Source organism: Heptranchias perlo, chromosome 7 (genome assembly GCF_035084215.1).
Source record: "Heptranchias perlo isolate sHepPer1 chromosome 7, sHepPer1.hap1, whole genome shotgun sequence".
Lineage (NCBI taxonomy): Eukaryota > Metazoa > Chordata > Chondrichthyes > Hexanchiformes > Hexanchidae > Heptranchias > Heptranchias perlo.
In genome coordinates this window covers 43,906,441-43,921,383 of record NC_090331.1, presented here as the reverse complement: position 1 = coordinate 43,921,383, position 14,943 = coordinate 43,906,441, and the positions used below count along the sequence as shown (strand labels likewise).

The following is a 14,943-nucleotide window of genomic DNA, read 5'->3' as shown; positions in this document are numbered from 1 at the left end:
GTTGGTCAATCCCAATGAGCTTTATCATAAACTTTCATAGTCATGTATAGGCCATCCGTATTGTACACATAACTTTTTAAACAACTTCGCTGTCCACTGCATGTGGATTTTTGGCTGCCACCACAGACACAACCTTTCCTCCCTTTTGTTCGCCAGCTTCTTGTCCCCCTTATGCAATACCTATCATCAAGACTTCTCTCCCTTACTGCACTATGCCCCTTTTGATCCCCCAACCACCCACTGCTACTTACCTGCTGACCTCCTTTCCTGCAGCTTCCTCAGGATTGTATCCATCTGCTCTGCCAGAGGCATCCTCTGCTGTCATCACTTTGGATCCTCGTTCTCCGAAAGCAACAATCCACATTTCTTCATTTCCAGTTACTGGCATAACTCTCATCCACCTTGCCCTTTGGGAGAAAAGCTTTCTAACTTCCTCATTCATCTCCTCCCCTACCCTCACAGCCCTGACATGAAATCACAATGTAACTTCACTTCCATTTCTGCCCTCCCAATCCCCTTATCCAGCTCATCTGCTCCATGAGAGCCACTACCTGCACCCGTTTACCCCCTCCTTACCCAACTCCTAACCACACAACTATCATTGGGTGACAAAATGCCCCCTTTTCCTCCATTACACCTGGAAGCTTCCTTTCCCCTCATAAAGTTCTTGTGTCATTGCTGTCCTATTCCGGACTCGCCTCTCCCACCATTCTTTGAATTATTTTACGATATCAAAAATACTTTATAAATGTAAGTTGTCACAATGGAATTGTCCAATATCTAGAATTAAAAGATATGAACATTGTTCTGGGTTTTTTATAATTTGTGCATCTGTAGAGTATTTCTCTAACCAAGAATAATGTCTCTGATGTTTGAAAGTTAGGAGCTTCCTTATCTGGAAAAGTAAGTTTATAAAGAGTCTAATGATCCCAAAATGTAAAAGAGCTTAAAACATTCCAAAGGTCAGCCTCCAATAAGGTTCAGTGGAAACCCTTACTTCAGTAAATGTTTTCAAAGTCAAAAAATATACGTGTACACTGCATGAACAGTGGGAACAACACTACCTTCACATTCCCCTCCAAGTCACACACCATCCTGACTTGGAAATATATTGTAAACAATTTTACAACACCAAGTTATAGTCCAACGATTTTATTTGAAATCTACAAGCTTTCGGAGGCTTCCTCCTTCCTCAGGTAAATGTCACATTTACCTGAGGAAGGAAGAAGCCTCCGAAAGCTTGTAGATTTCAAATAAAATCGTTGGACTATAACTTGGTGTTGTAAAATTGTTTACAATTGTCAACCCCAGTCCATCACCGGCATCTCCACATCATGGAAATATGTTGCCATTCCTTCATCGTCGCTGGGTCAAAATCCTGGAACTCCCGACCTAACAGCACTGTGGGACAACCTTCACCACACTGACTGCAGCAGTTCAAGAAGGAAGCTCATCACCACCTTCTCAAGGGCAATTAGGGATGGGTAATAAATGCTGGCCTTGCCAGCGATGCCCACATCCCATGAACAAATAAAAAATGAGAATGCAATTTACCTGTTGCAGTACAAATGTTGGAATCAGATGAAATAACTTTTTTTTCTTTCTCCCTGCAGCTCAACTGAAAAATCCTTCCACTGGAGACCAACAGGTATTAGCAATGTGTAATTTGTAGTTTTCATTTTATTCATATTCCTATCATCTTTGTATAAATACAAGTGATTGATTTGCAAATTAAATTTTGCACTGTTGGAATTCTGTATATGTAACATGCATTCATCATTCTGTAACAATTTTTTTTAGAAACGATCGAGGCTCCAGCTCTTTGCTCCAACATAACTGCATGATGAATGATAGATCCCATAGTTTCAATATTGCTGTTTGGGATATTTTTGCCTCCGAATACTGTTCCCCTGCTCTCTGTTGCTGGAAGACAAGAGAAAAGAGCAGTGAATCTTGGAATGTGTAACAGCCAGGTGGACTAATAGTGCAGGCACAAACCCATTTGGAACAGCAGATTTGTCAAGGGCCACAGGTGACCTGCTTTGTCCTCACAAGATTCTATTGGCCATATTACAAGTAACACTGTATTGATTTCTAGCATAAATGCATGGGTCCATTGTGGACCTTTATTTATCTTTCTCCCATCAGAGATACTAAAGGATGGATTCATTTAATTACTAAATGTATTCACAGTCCATAGCTTAGAATGATACAGCACAGAAGGAGGCCATTCAGCCCATTGTGTCTATGCCAGCTCTTTAAAGAGCTGTCCAATTAGTTCTACTCCCCTGCCTTTTCTCCAAAGCCCTGCAAATTTTTCCTTTTAAAGTATATATCCACTTCCCTTTTGAAAGTTATTATTGAATCTGCTTCCATCATCCTTTCAGCCAATGCATTCCAGATCATTACAACTTGCAAAAGAGCCACAGTAGGCGCAACTTGATTACTTTTTTTAAATGTCGCAAATTATAATTATGGGATACAATGCAAGACTTAATTACTGACTTACTTTTTGAGACTATGATAAATGACCACTTGGCAGAAGGCAATCCTCTTCTCAATGGTGATTGGTCCTGGGATATGATTCTTCAACCAAATGACTATTTACATATGAGCTTAATTTATGACTTTATCAACATGAAGCTCAAAAACCCTAATGCCCTGCTACCCAGCCTCCTGTTCCACAAATTACAGCTCATTCAGAATGCTGCAGCCTCTTGTCCTGCCTAGCTCATCTGCCTCCCCCATCCCTCAGCAAATTGACTTTAAGATGCTTGCATTAGCTTTCAGACAACTCACTGCCTTGCCGGATCCCACTCTACCTCCACAATCTCCTCCAGATGCTCTTTCAGTGATTATGCCTCTGCACTCTGAGGCTGGCTCTCTAAATGCATCCACCTGCCTCTCTGCTTTTGAAAGCCTCCTAAAAACCATGTGCTTTGACAAGCTTTTCAGCCTTCCTTCCCCTTGATGTTTTCTGTTTTCCCTCCTACTCGGGCAGCATCCAGTGCTTTCCACCCTCCCTTTACCACCCCCACCTGTAAAGCATCAAGATGTCTTTTGGTATGCAAGGAGCATTGGTGTTGGTTGTTGATGAGCAGCGTGTTGGTTGGTGTGCAGCTATATCTAAGTAGCATATTAGAGCAGGAATGCTAAATGATACTGTAAAATAGGTTAAGTTTGTAATCAGTATTTGCTATATTACAACATTGCACTGATCCTATGAAAAATATGGCAAAATTAATACTTTTTGTACCATCCTTCCTGTAAGCACAGGAGAAAGTTACTTCTTGTGCATAACCAGCTGGGTGTTAGTCAATAGCAAGTGACTGTAGATTGCCTGGGAAAGCCAGAGCACCCCCAATTTACATGCACTGCTGATCAAAATTAAAGCATGACTGAGCTGGGGGAGACTATTCCAGATTCAAGGAGGCAGTGCTATATTTTGCATGACTAGAGACTTCAGGACTTGGACAAGCAAAATATAACAACTTTCATTTACATAGTGCGTTTAACATAAAATATCCCATGGATCTCAGAAGCGTAATCAAACAAAAATTGACATTGAACTAAAGAAAGAGATATTAGGAGGGATGATTAACAGCTTGGTCAAAGAGGTAAGTTTTAAGGAGGGCCTTAAAGGAAAAAAGAGAAGTGGAGAGGTTTAGGGCGATAATTCCTGAGCTTGGGGTCTCGATGGCTGAAGGCACGAGTGCTACTGATGGGACAAAGGAAGTGGGGAATTCATAAGAGACCTCCAACTCTGGCTTCTTGTGAATTGGATGGTTGTAAGGCTTGAGGAGATTACAGATATTGAGGGGCAAGGCCATGAATGGATTTGAACACAAGAATGAGAATTTTAAATTGGTGGCGTATGGGGATCAGGAGCCATTGTTGGTCAGCGAGCAGAGGTTGGATTAGGTGCAGGTTACAATAATAGGCAGGAGAGTTTTGGATGAGCTGAAGTTTATGGAGCGTGGAGGAAGCGAGGCTGGCCAGGAGAGTATTGGAATTTGAGTCTGGAGGTGGAAACCTGATTAGAGAGATTCAAACATGGATGTGCAGAAAAGATGGGCATGGATTTAGGAGGTGACAACATGTTCAAAGACTCTGGAGAGGAAAGGGAGTTTGGAGATGGTGCGGTAGTTTGCAGAGACAGTTGGTGGCTTTTTTTGAGGAGGGAGGTGATGATGGCAGGTTTGAAAGGGAGGTGGGTAGTAACTGAGGAGAGGCAACCATTTACAGTGTCAACTAGCATAGGGGGTCAGGAAGGGAGGTTGGGTGGTCAGCAGTAGTGAGAATGGAGTCAGCAAAGCACGAGGTGTGTCTCATGGACAAGATCAGCTCAGAGGGCATATGGGGAGATGGGAGAGAAACTAGAGAAAGACAGGGGTTGACGGCTATGGCAGGGGGAACCTTGGGAGAGACTTGGCTTTGTGGAAAGGGGAAGACACTGGATGGGGTAGACACTGCTAACCAGATGGCCTCAATCTTAGTGACAAGGAAGTCCATGAGCTGCTTGCACTTGTTGCTGGAGGAGGCAGGGGAGAGGAATTTAAGGAGATGGTTGGTAGTGGAGAAGAGAAATCAGGGATTATCTTTGCATTCCAGGCTGATCCTGGATTAGTGAGTGGTTTTGGCAGAGGAGCGCAAGGCCCGATAGTGCTTGATGTGGTCCAGCCAGATCTGGCGATGGATGGCTAAACCAGTTGCACCCATTGAACTTGAGGGATTGACGAGGGGGGAACCATATCTGGGAACAACCAAGGTGGGAGAGTGTAAGTTTTACTGGGAACAAGGTAATCAAAGGCAGATATACCATATGCAAAAATGTTGTTTTACAGTCTTTTTCCCCCTCCCAAGCTTGAGGACACTGACAGCAATTGCAATACTCCATCACAGTTTGGCTCAGATTGGATAATTCCACACAGACCAGTTTTTCTTGTTAGCTCCAGAATTCCAGCAAGAGCCAACAAAGGTGAAAGAAATAAATGAGATTAAATTGACTAAATAGTTTGTGGTCATGCCAACAGTATAAGGATGCTCTCAACAGGTTAAATCTGGATGTTTGGACCTACTTCTACAGAAGACTATTGACCTGAGTCCAGTAACAAAATGAATTGTATTTTAATTCTTTAGCCTGTTGTAAATTAGGCATATTATACTGTATGCATTGCTTGGAAAATGTGATCTGAACAATCAGCATGACATAAGTTTCACAAAATACTGAGTACACATTTAATGAGGAAGCAGTTAACAATGATATGAGTATCTCAAATATTCTATTAGTTTCAACAAATAGCTAAATATTCAGTTACTGAAATAACTTGAACAGAAATTTTATGGTTATACAGTCTGAAGTAGTATGTACTTAATACAATATTTAGTAATTATAAGACTGCTTAAAATATACAACTTGATTTGTTGGGTGGTTTGCACTTCCAGAAGTGGTTAGAAAACATTCCTTTAAAAGCTTGAAATATATCATAGCATTTATATTTGTACGGTTTAATTGCCCTCATCCTTCATGAGGATATTGGTTTTTATTTTAAATCTACTTTGAAAATGATAGGGTGGATTTTTATCTTCACCACCTGGCAGGGTGGATTGCATGCCCTTGGTAGAACCTGCCTGATTTCTGTTCCATTGATTTCAATGCAATAAAAATCAGGCAGGTTCTATGAACTGTGGGCGATGCACTCCGCCAGATTACTGCCTAGGCAGTGAAGGCAAAAGTCTACCACTATGACACTGCAGTTTCAGCTATAATGTTCTGAGAGCACAATCAAATTTTTCCTGTATATTTACTTTTGTACATGGATAACTGAGAGCATCAGGCTAGATATTTTTATACTGATCTGTTGAGACGTTGGACATTGATGCAAGGTATGTGTGTAAACCGTTGAGGAAAAGCAGCATTTACTGTGTAAATTTGGCAATCCTATCCTTTCTGTCTGTGGCAAAATTCTCGTGTGTGTGTGTGATTCCACTGTAGAGCACTGGAAATTGCATCACCCCTTTTGAGAAACTTCGTTCATTTCCTGGCAATTAGAACTTTACAGTTATCATTATTTAGAAAACATTAATTTTTGGGAAAAGGAAAGGGGCAGATAGATATATATACAAATTTCACTAAACTATTGATTGTACTTAAACTGTATCAGGATTTTCTGGCCCCCTCAATAATTTCCCTATACTAATGTCTGCTTGAATGCTCTTGTGGAAACATGCTGTACAAACAATGCAAGGGAAATAGAGCTGGGAGATCCTACTGCAGAATGTTTAACGTGAACTTTTCATGATTGATATAGGGAGATTAAATATTGTATTCTGTTATCCAGCCATTTGGAGTTTAACTGGATTATGATCTCTTGTTTATATTCTGGAAGTGTTCTTTAATGAATCTGTTTGTGTGGTACTGAATTTGCCTCATTTATATTGCGGGCAGGTTTAGCAAACCAGAAATGCCTGTGTAGTTGCTCAGACGTCACAAATGGAACCTTACCACACTAGTGCCAGAGCTTCTCATGTTAGAGTTGAGCTGAGCTCTGCCTGATCTGGCTAGAATCAAAATGGCAGATCCCATGATAAATGCTGTTGACATGTCTGGGATATGGACAATTTTTTAGGGTTATCGCTGTTTATTTCAAGTTGACCACAGTCACCTGAAATAGTGTTTTAAAATCATTGAATGTTGGATGCATTTCAGAAGCTGTGTTCAAGTCAGTTCCAGATATGTGGACAGGTTGCATAAACTTAGCTTGTATTTCCTTGAGTTTAGAATGGTTGAGAGGTTATCTAATCGAGATATTTAAAATGATCAAGGGATTCTATAGGGTATGTACAGCCTTGTATTCCCTTGTGTTAATTTAGGGTGATTTTAATTGAGTGTTTAAAATTATAAAGGGATTTGATAGGTTAGATATAGAGAAGCTATTTTCTCTGGTGGGGGAATCCAGAACAAGAGGGCATAATCTGAAAATTAGAACTAGGCCATTTTGCAGTGAAATCGGGAAACAGTTTTCACAAAGGGTGGTGGAAATCTGGAACTTGATTTCCCCCCCCCCTTGCCCAGTAGACTGGATGGTGGTGGGTCAATTGAAATCTGCAAGACTGAAATTGATAGATTTTTGTTAGGTAAGGGTATCGAGTGATATGGAACAAAAACTGATAAATGGTTTTGGGGTATGGATCAGCCATGATCTGATTGAATGGCGAAACTGACTCGGGGCTGAGTGGCCTAGTCCTGTTTCTATTTGTGACTCTGCATGTTAGTCAGAGATCAAAGCATTTTCCATGATTTGTTTGTGAACATTATATATTTAACCCTGGAAAAGTGCTTTGAAGCATGTATTGAAAATTCCATGTCTAATATTAAAATGCAGAATTTAAAAAAACACACCCAATACATTTGTTACATGACTATTGATTGTGTTTTCTTTTTTCTGTGCCAATTTTCTTGCTTTGGCTCCTTTTCTCTTGAAGATGCTGGGTATGATTCCAAAAATGCTTGAGTATGGCTCTATGGGCGCTGACAGTCCTGTGGGATCTTGCTGAAGTGACCATTCTTCATATGCGAGTCTGGATAGCGAGTTTCAGCAGGCTATTTAACCAGAGAGGGCATCAAAGCTGAGCCTGATCTTAACTTTTTTTTCCTGTATCTATCATGGTACTGAAGCTAATTGTAGGGCTCCAGCTAAAATCACTCTATTTACATGGATTTGTGTGAAATTAGTAAAACCCTTCAATTCTATGGAGATAGGAAAATATATGATTGCACAATCAAGGAATTCTGTAGTTTTGAGCTCTTTGGAAAAAATGAACTGGACTAAGAAAATTGTTCTCTTTCAGCATTGATATCAAGCATCCCATAAGATGTTTGAATAAGTACAGGGTGGATTATTCCCACACTTCAGTGACAGTAATAGGGTTAGGGAAAGAATTGGGAGGGGTTGGATGGAGCTTTTCATGTGTATGTGCAAATGGGGTTTCAGTGCAAGAAGCCCTGAGGAAGTTCACCCCCATGGTCTCTAAAACTGGATTAAAATTGCCCAAGTATGTGGCTGCTTTAAATTTGAAAACAGTGTGGGGGGGGAAAAAAATTATGGTTTCATTAGATACATACTTAAAATTTAACTCCGATATTTTGGTGGGTAAAGATGCTGCTTCCCGTTGTAGCACTAAGCCGTATAGACCAGAAGGTCACTGTGTAATTCCTGGCCCGTACTAGGTTAAGTGATCTCAGCCATGGCAATACTTCGTACCGTAGAATTGCCCTAAATGCCTCTGGCTTAGGAATGAAGAAGTTAGCCAGGATTTCCATACTTGATTATTTTCCAGTGAACTTTGTTGGAAAGTGCTTCTGTATGGGCATCAAATGAGTACAGGATTAATCTCATCTTTGGTAGATGAATAGCCTGCTAACAGTCACTGCTTAGATTCAAGCATTAAGAACGTTTACTTGGAAGGTATCTGAGGCTGCTCGTGCCCGTGAACCAATTCTCATGAAGAGGCAGTGCCTTCAAGATGGAAGAAAATTGGCACAAAAAACTTAAATGGTCAGTCTAAATTTGATGTGGAATTTATTAAATTTGAAAACTTGGGTCTTGTACATTTCAAATAAATTTGCCAGTGGAATCTGCAAAATTTCTACATCTTTTAAGTTTTCTAGAGCTTGTCTAAATGAAATATGAAACCTACTGTACAACAAATTCTGGTTGAGATGGAACATTTAAACTGCCTGTTTTTTAAAAATGCAGACAAGTGCATTTGGTGCAGGAGTTAGTGCAATATCTTTTGTCTTGTTCTCTGCTTTGTAATCGCAATTCACAGTTCTCTTGCCTTCCAACCCAGCCCCTGGTTGTATGATAACAAGGCCTATTCTGGCAATATTCAGCTGAGGTACTTTGAGCTTTTTTAAACTTGTCTAAACACGAAAATTAATAAATATTTTCTCCTGAAAATCTTAAGCGGACCAAAAAACGGTATGCAAAAGCATTATTTAAAAAGTGAGGGGGTAATCTTTTTCTGCACTATTGCAAAATTCTTTTTCTAGATAGTTTACAACCATTTGAATAGACTCATAGTTTGGCATTGCCTGTTTTAACAGTGATATTAAAAATCTATATGCAACCTCTTGAACATCCAAGAGATGAAAATATAATAAATGAATCAAAATCCTGGAAATTCATTGATGACTCATGTTCTCAGATCAGTCCAAAGATTTTCTCAAGCCAGCAAATCAATAATGTACATCCAGAGTTGCAGCTCACAAATCAAATGAGTGATTATCTTTATTTCTTCAAATAAAACCTTTTTTATATTTTTAAGCAGCTTCCCTCCCCCACCCATGGCATACATCATTCCTCAGCTGCGAGGAAAAGTAGACAACCTGCCATGTTGCAACAAAGCATCTTAAGAATTCACTCAATTCCTTATTCCTAATAAATTACATTACACAGTACACAATTGAAATACAGCTGTAAGTTGGTAGCAAGCTGTACTGGGACCTGATTTGTGTGGTTGGCTGTTTTTTATTTTTTTTAAATGTAGTTGGATAGACTACAAAGGAAAATGTAATTTTGAAACATGACTACACCAATGAATAACCCAGTATATGCATATGCACATCTCGTGCTCTCTTTCTCTCCTCCTCCCCCTCCCTTCCATTTGGGATGGGATTTGCATGGAAAATGTGGCCCTTTTCGGTTTCCTTCCCAATCACTTGTGCTACCACCATCCTCTTGCTCCCATCGTTTCCCCACAGCTCATATTGTCACTACCCGTTCATACCACTCCCTAACACCCATCACTGCCCCACTCTGTTTCCCCATTGAACTATTTATTCAGCCCATGTATCCTGCTCCTTTGCTCCGCTGTCACTCACTTCACCTGTAACTCTCTCCACTTGCCCCCATTCCACTCACTCTCCCCAGGGTAGGTTTTCAGAGGCCAACGGTCTCCTCCCTTTCAACCAGTTTACTACCTGCTGTTCCCCCCCCCCCACCACCCCCTACACCTTTCCTTTCTAACTCTCTTCCTCAAATACATTTTGAAGAAAAACAAAACTTTCATTTAAAAAAAAAAAATCAAATTTTTATTCGAATGAAACTAGGCAGAAAGTCATAGGAGCTTTTAAAAAAAATCCCACATGTGTTAAAAAAAAAATTAGTACCCACTAGCTGCCTAGACTCCAATTTGAAGTGCTGTAGTGTAAGTGAGATGGCACAATCACCTTCAAGAAAGCAGGGCATATTCTCAAGAGGGTGTTTGCCAATGTGTTGTGACAGCATTGCAAGCCATCAATTTATTTTAGCTTGTGGACTGGCTGGATGCTCAACATGTCCATAAAGACTAGTGATCTGGTCTCACTGCAGTGACCGCCATCATCAACTTGTATTCATATAGCACTTTTAATGTCAAGAATGTCCCAAGGCATTTCACCGATAGGGGCCAAGAAAAATATGGCAAGCCATTTCCTGAAGGGAAGGTTAAGACACATGACCAAAAGTCTGGTTGAAGAAATGGGTTTTCAATAGAGGAGAAAGGGACTGAAGTTTAGGGAGAGAATTTGAACATAAGACCTAGACAGCTGAAGGCTGCGACACCAATGGTGGAGTGCAGTGAAGGTAGGGGGGCTGCACAAAAGGGCAAAGTCAGCGAAGGGAAGTGCTTGGGGAGATGGCAAATAGAACTGGAGGAGATTGCAGATGAGGTGAATTAGTGAAGAGATTTGAAGATGAAAATTTTGAATTAAATTCATTGTGGGGCAGGGAATCAGTGTCGATGAACAAGAGTGATGGGTGCGCAGCACTCTGTGTAGGACAGGATGTATATGGTAGAATTTTGGACAAGTTGGAGTTTATGGCAGGTGGCTAATGGGAGGCCAGCACTGAGAGTATTGTAGTTGAGTCTGGAGGTGTCAAAGGCATCTATGGTTTCAGTGGTGGAAGAGACTGAGGTAGGGGAAAGCAGTCTTTCTGCTGGAAGGATGTGGAGTCTCAAATTGATCAGAGTCAAACAATACATCAAGGTTGAGCCCAATGTGGTGGCCAAGGAGGGGTTTGGGATCTGTGGCAAGGAGCAGAGTTTATGGTGGGGGCTAGAGACAATGGTTTCTCCTAATGTTGAATTGGAGGAAATTGTGATTTATCCAAGATTGGATATCAGACTAGCAATCTGAATAGCAAAGGCGGTCGAGGGAGTTGGTGGAGAGAGAAATCTAGGTGTAATCAGCACACTGGGAAGCTGATGGTGTCACCCTGGAGCAGCATATAGATAAGGAAGGGAATAAGGGCCAAGGAAAGATCCTTGGGGGACTCCAGAATTGAAAGGGTGGGGAACTGAAGGAGTGCTATGCTGGAGATGCATTGGCTATGTTCAGATAGATAGCAATGGAATCCCATGAAAGTTGACAACAGGATGGAGTAATTGTAAGAGGATGGATTTGTCAATCATGTTGAACGCTGCAGTGAGGTCAGGAGAGATAATGCACCATGGCCACAAAGGATGTTGTTCTTGACTTTGGTTAGAGTTGTTTTGGTGCTGTGAGAAAAGCGGAAGCCGGATTGCAGGGATTGAAACAGTTATGGCAGAAATGGGCACAGAGCTGGGTGACAATAGCACCTGCAGGGTTGTTATAGAGGAAAGGCAGGTTGGAGGGTGCTAATGGCTTAAGATAGGAGGATTGGTATTAATTTTCCAAAATTCCCTAGATTCTGGAAGGGTCCTATCAGATTGGAAAATAGTGAATGTAACTCCTCTATTCAAGAAAGGAGGGAGACAGGAAGCAGGAAACTACAGGTCAGTTTGTTTAACATCTGTCATAGGGAAAATGCTGGAATCCATTATTAAAGAGGTTACAGCAGGGCACTTAGAAAATCTCAATGCAATCATGCAGAGTCAACACGGCTTTGTGAGCAGGAAATAGTGTTTGACTAATTTATTAGAATTCTTTGAGGAAGTAACAAGTAACGTGGATAAACTGAATCCTGTGGATGTGGTGTACTTGGATTTCCAGAAGGCTTTTGACAAGGTGCCACATCAAAGGCTATTACACAAAATAAGAGCTCATGGTGTAGGCGGTAACATATTAGCATGGATAAAGGATTGGTTAGCTAACAGGAAACTGAGAGTAGGCATAAATGGGTCATTTTCAGGTTGGCAAGATGTAACGAGTGGAGTACCACATGGATCAGTGCTTAGGCCTCAACTTTTTACAGTCTATATCAATGACTTGGATGAAGGGACTGGATGTATGGTTGCTAAATTTACTGATGACACAAAGGTAGGTAGGAAAGTAAGTTGTGAAGAGGACATAAGGAGCCTGCAAAGGGATATAGATAGGTCAAGTGAGTGGGCAAAAATTTTGTAGATGGAGTATAATGTGGAAAAATGTGAACTTTACTTTGGCAGGAGGAATAGTAAAGCAGTATATTTAAGTGGAAAGAGATGGCAGAACTCTGAGGTACAGAGGGATCTGGGTGTCCTAGTACATGAATCACAAAAAGTTAATATGCAGGTACAACAACTGGTTAGGAAAGCAAATGGAATGTTGTTATTTATTGCAAGGGGAATGGAATATAAAAGTAGAGATGTTTTACTACATTTGTACAGTGCATTGGTGAGACCACATCTAGAATACTGTGTGCAGTTTTAGTCTCCTTATTTAAGAAAGAACATAATCACTTTAGAGGCAGTTCAGAGAAGGTTCACTCGACTGATTCCTGGGATGAGGGGATTATCTTACGAGGAAAGGTTGGACAAGTTGGGCCTGTATACAATGGAGTTTAGAAGAATGAGAGGTGATCTTATTGAAACATATAAGATCCTGAGGGGACTTAAAGGGGTAGATGCTGAAAGGATGTGTCCCCTTGTGGGAGAGACTAGACAGTTTAAAATAAGGGGTCTCCCATTTAAGACTGAGATGAGGAGAATTTTTTTCTGAGGGTCGTGAGTGTGGATCTCCCTTCCCCAGGGAGTGGTAGAGGCAGGGTCGTTGAATATTTTTAAGGCTGAGTTAGATAGATTCCTGATTAACAAGGGAGTCAAAGTTTATAGTAGGTAGACGGAAAGTAGGGTTGAGGTCACAATTAGATCAGCCATGATCTTATCAAATGGCAGAGCAGGCTCGAGGAGCCGAATGACATACTCCTGCTCTTAATTCGTATGTTCACATGATTGTTGGTGAGCATTTTTGAGGGATGTTTTTAAGGAGAGAGGGAGATAGCCACCTTTCCCAGCCACTGGTGATGGTCCAGGAGCCAAAAATAAAGGGTCAGTTATACCTTTTCAAACAACCACATATGCGGTGCATAAACCAATAACAAACCCATCTACTAAGATACTTGAAAACTGCACAGGCCAATCAAGCAATTAGCTTACAGTTTACCCAAAAACTATAAAAATTCTTTCTACATCTAAAATTCAGATTTTGGCTTTGGTCAATGACTATTCAAGATAAGTTACTTTGTTTATTATGTGTTTCTATATCATCAGTGAACATACCGAAATTACACCCTGAATACTGATCCTATATACTGGGTATATCTTGACTTTGCTTTGCAAATAAATAAATTCCTAATTAAATGCCATTTTTCTTAGTCTTTTTTCCCCTCGGTGTTTTTGTAACTGGCTAGAGTATCCCCTTCTGTTTCCTATTCACACACTCAAATGCATAATCTGGAGTTGTTTGAGGAAATTGAGAGCGCATTGTAATAATTTTTAAAAATGAATGCCTTGAAGTTGTAATAGCTGCTCAAATTTTTTAATTGTCTGTTTAAGTTAACTTGAACAGGCTTATTTCTATAGTATGACTGCCATGTGTATCATTTACCATGACTACTTTTTGTATTGCTCACTACTCCAGGATCATCATGGAATGCAAAGATAACCCTTGGCTTCTCTTCTCTGCCATCTTCTTAAACCCCTCTACCCTGCCCCCTCCACCCTCCCTTCCAGCAAGTGCATGGAGTTAATGGACTTCTTTGAGATTGAGACTATCTGTTCAGTTGCCTCTTCTGTATCCCTCCCTTCCCAAGGAAAGCCAAACTTTCCCTAAGATTATCTTCCGCCCTAGTCCTGAACTTGCATCTTTCTCTAGTTTCTCTCCTATCTCCCCTCATGCCCTCTCCAAGCTCATCTGGACCATGAGACCTACCTCCTGCTCTCTCGACCCTATTCCCACTAAACTGATAACCACCCAACTTCCCTTCCATGCTAGCTGACGTTAACAGTTCCCTCTCCTCTGGTACAGTTCCCCTCCCTTTCAAATCTACCATCACCCCTTCCTCAAAAAACCCACCCTTGAACCCAAACTACCACCCCATCTCCAACCTCACTTTCCTCTCGAGTCCTTGAATGCGTTGTCACCTCCCAAATCCATACCCATCTTTCCTGCAACTCCATGTTTGATACCAGAAACACCCATCTTGTCCCAGGAAGTAGAAATCAGCCTGAAGGCAACCATCATCAAAGATTTGGCTAAACCATAATGATGAGAGTTGCCACCCTGTATTTGAAGTACCTGCAATGTTTTCCTTTCATTTTTTTCCCTTGCTTACTTTCCATACTAATGAAACACACTGTCCCTTTTTAAAACTTTGTATGGCTTGCAAAAATGTCAATCTCTCAGGCAGCACTGTTTACAAGACCTTGATCTGCATTTACACCTCAGTTCTTGTGAAAGAGAAAACGGAAGCAAGAGTAATATAATCAAGCAAATACATGCACAAATAAAGTTAAGACCTAAGGGTCTCCAAAACAACTTGCATCTATATGACCTCTAACGTAACAAAATGATCCAATGTCTTCATATAGGAGGGAAATGGATCAAGTGATAGAGGATTTAGGAGAGTTGTCTGAAGGAATAGTTGAAAAGATAGACTTTGAGAAGGTTTTTTAAAAGGTGTGGAGGGAAGTAACCAGGCACAGGTTTAGGCAAGG

The 14,943-nt window shown here is 40.8% G+C and overlaps 1 protein-coding gene across 1 annotated transcript in view; it reads left to right on the top strand.

Annotated features, from left to right (window-relative positions):
* pkp4 (plakophilin 4) overlaps positions 1-14,943 on the top strand; it is a 144,717-nt gene that overhangs the window by 36,167 nt on the left and 93,607 nt on the right. The window contains exon 4 of the mRNA XM_067987424.1: positions 1,614-1,648. Coding sequence (XP_067843525.1) covers positions 1,614-1,648 — 35 coding nt within the window. The remainder of the gene's footprint in view (positions 1-1,613; positions 1,649-14,943) is intronic.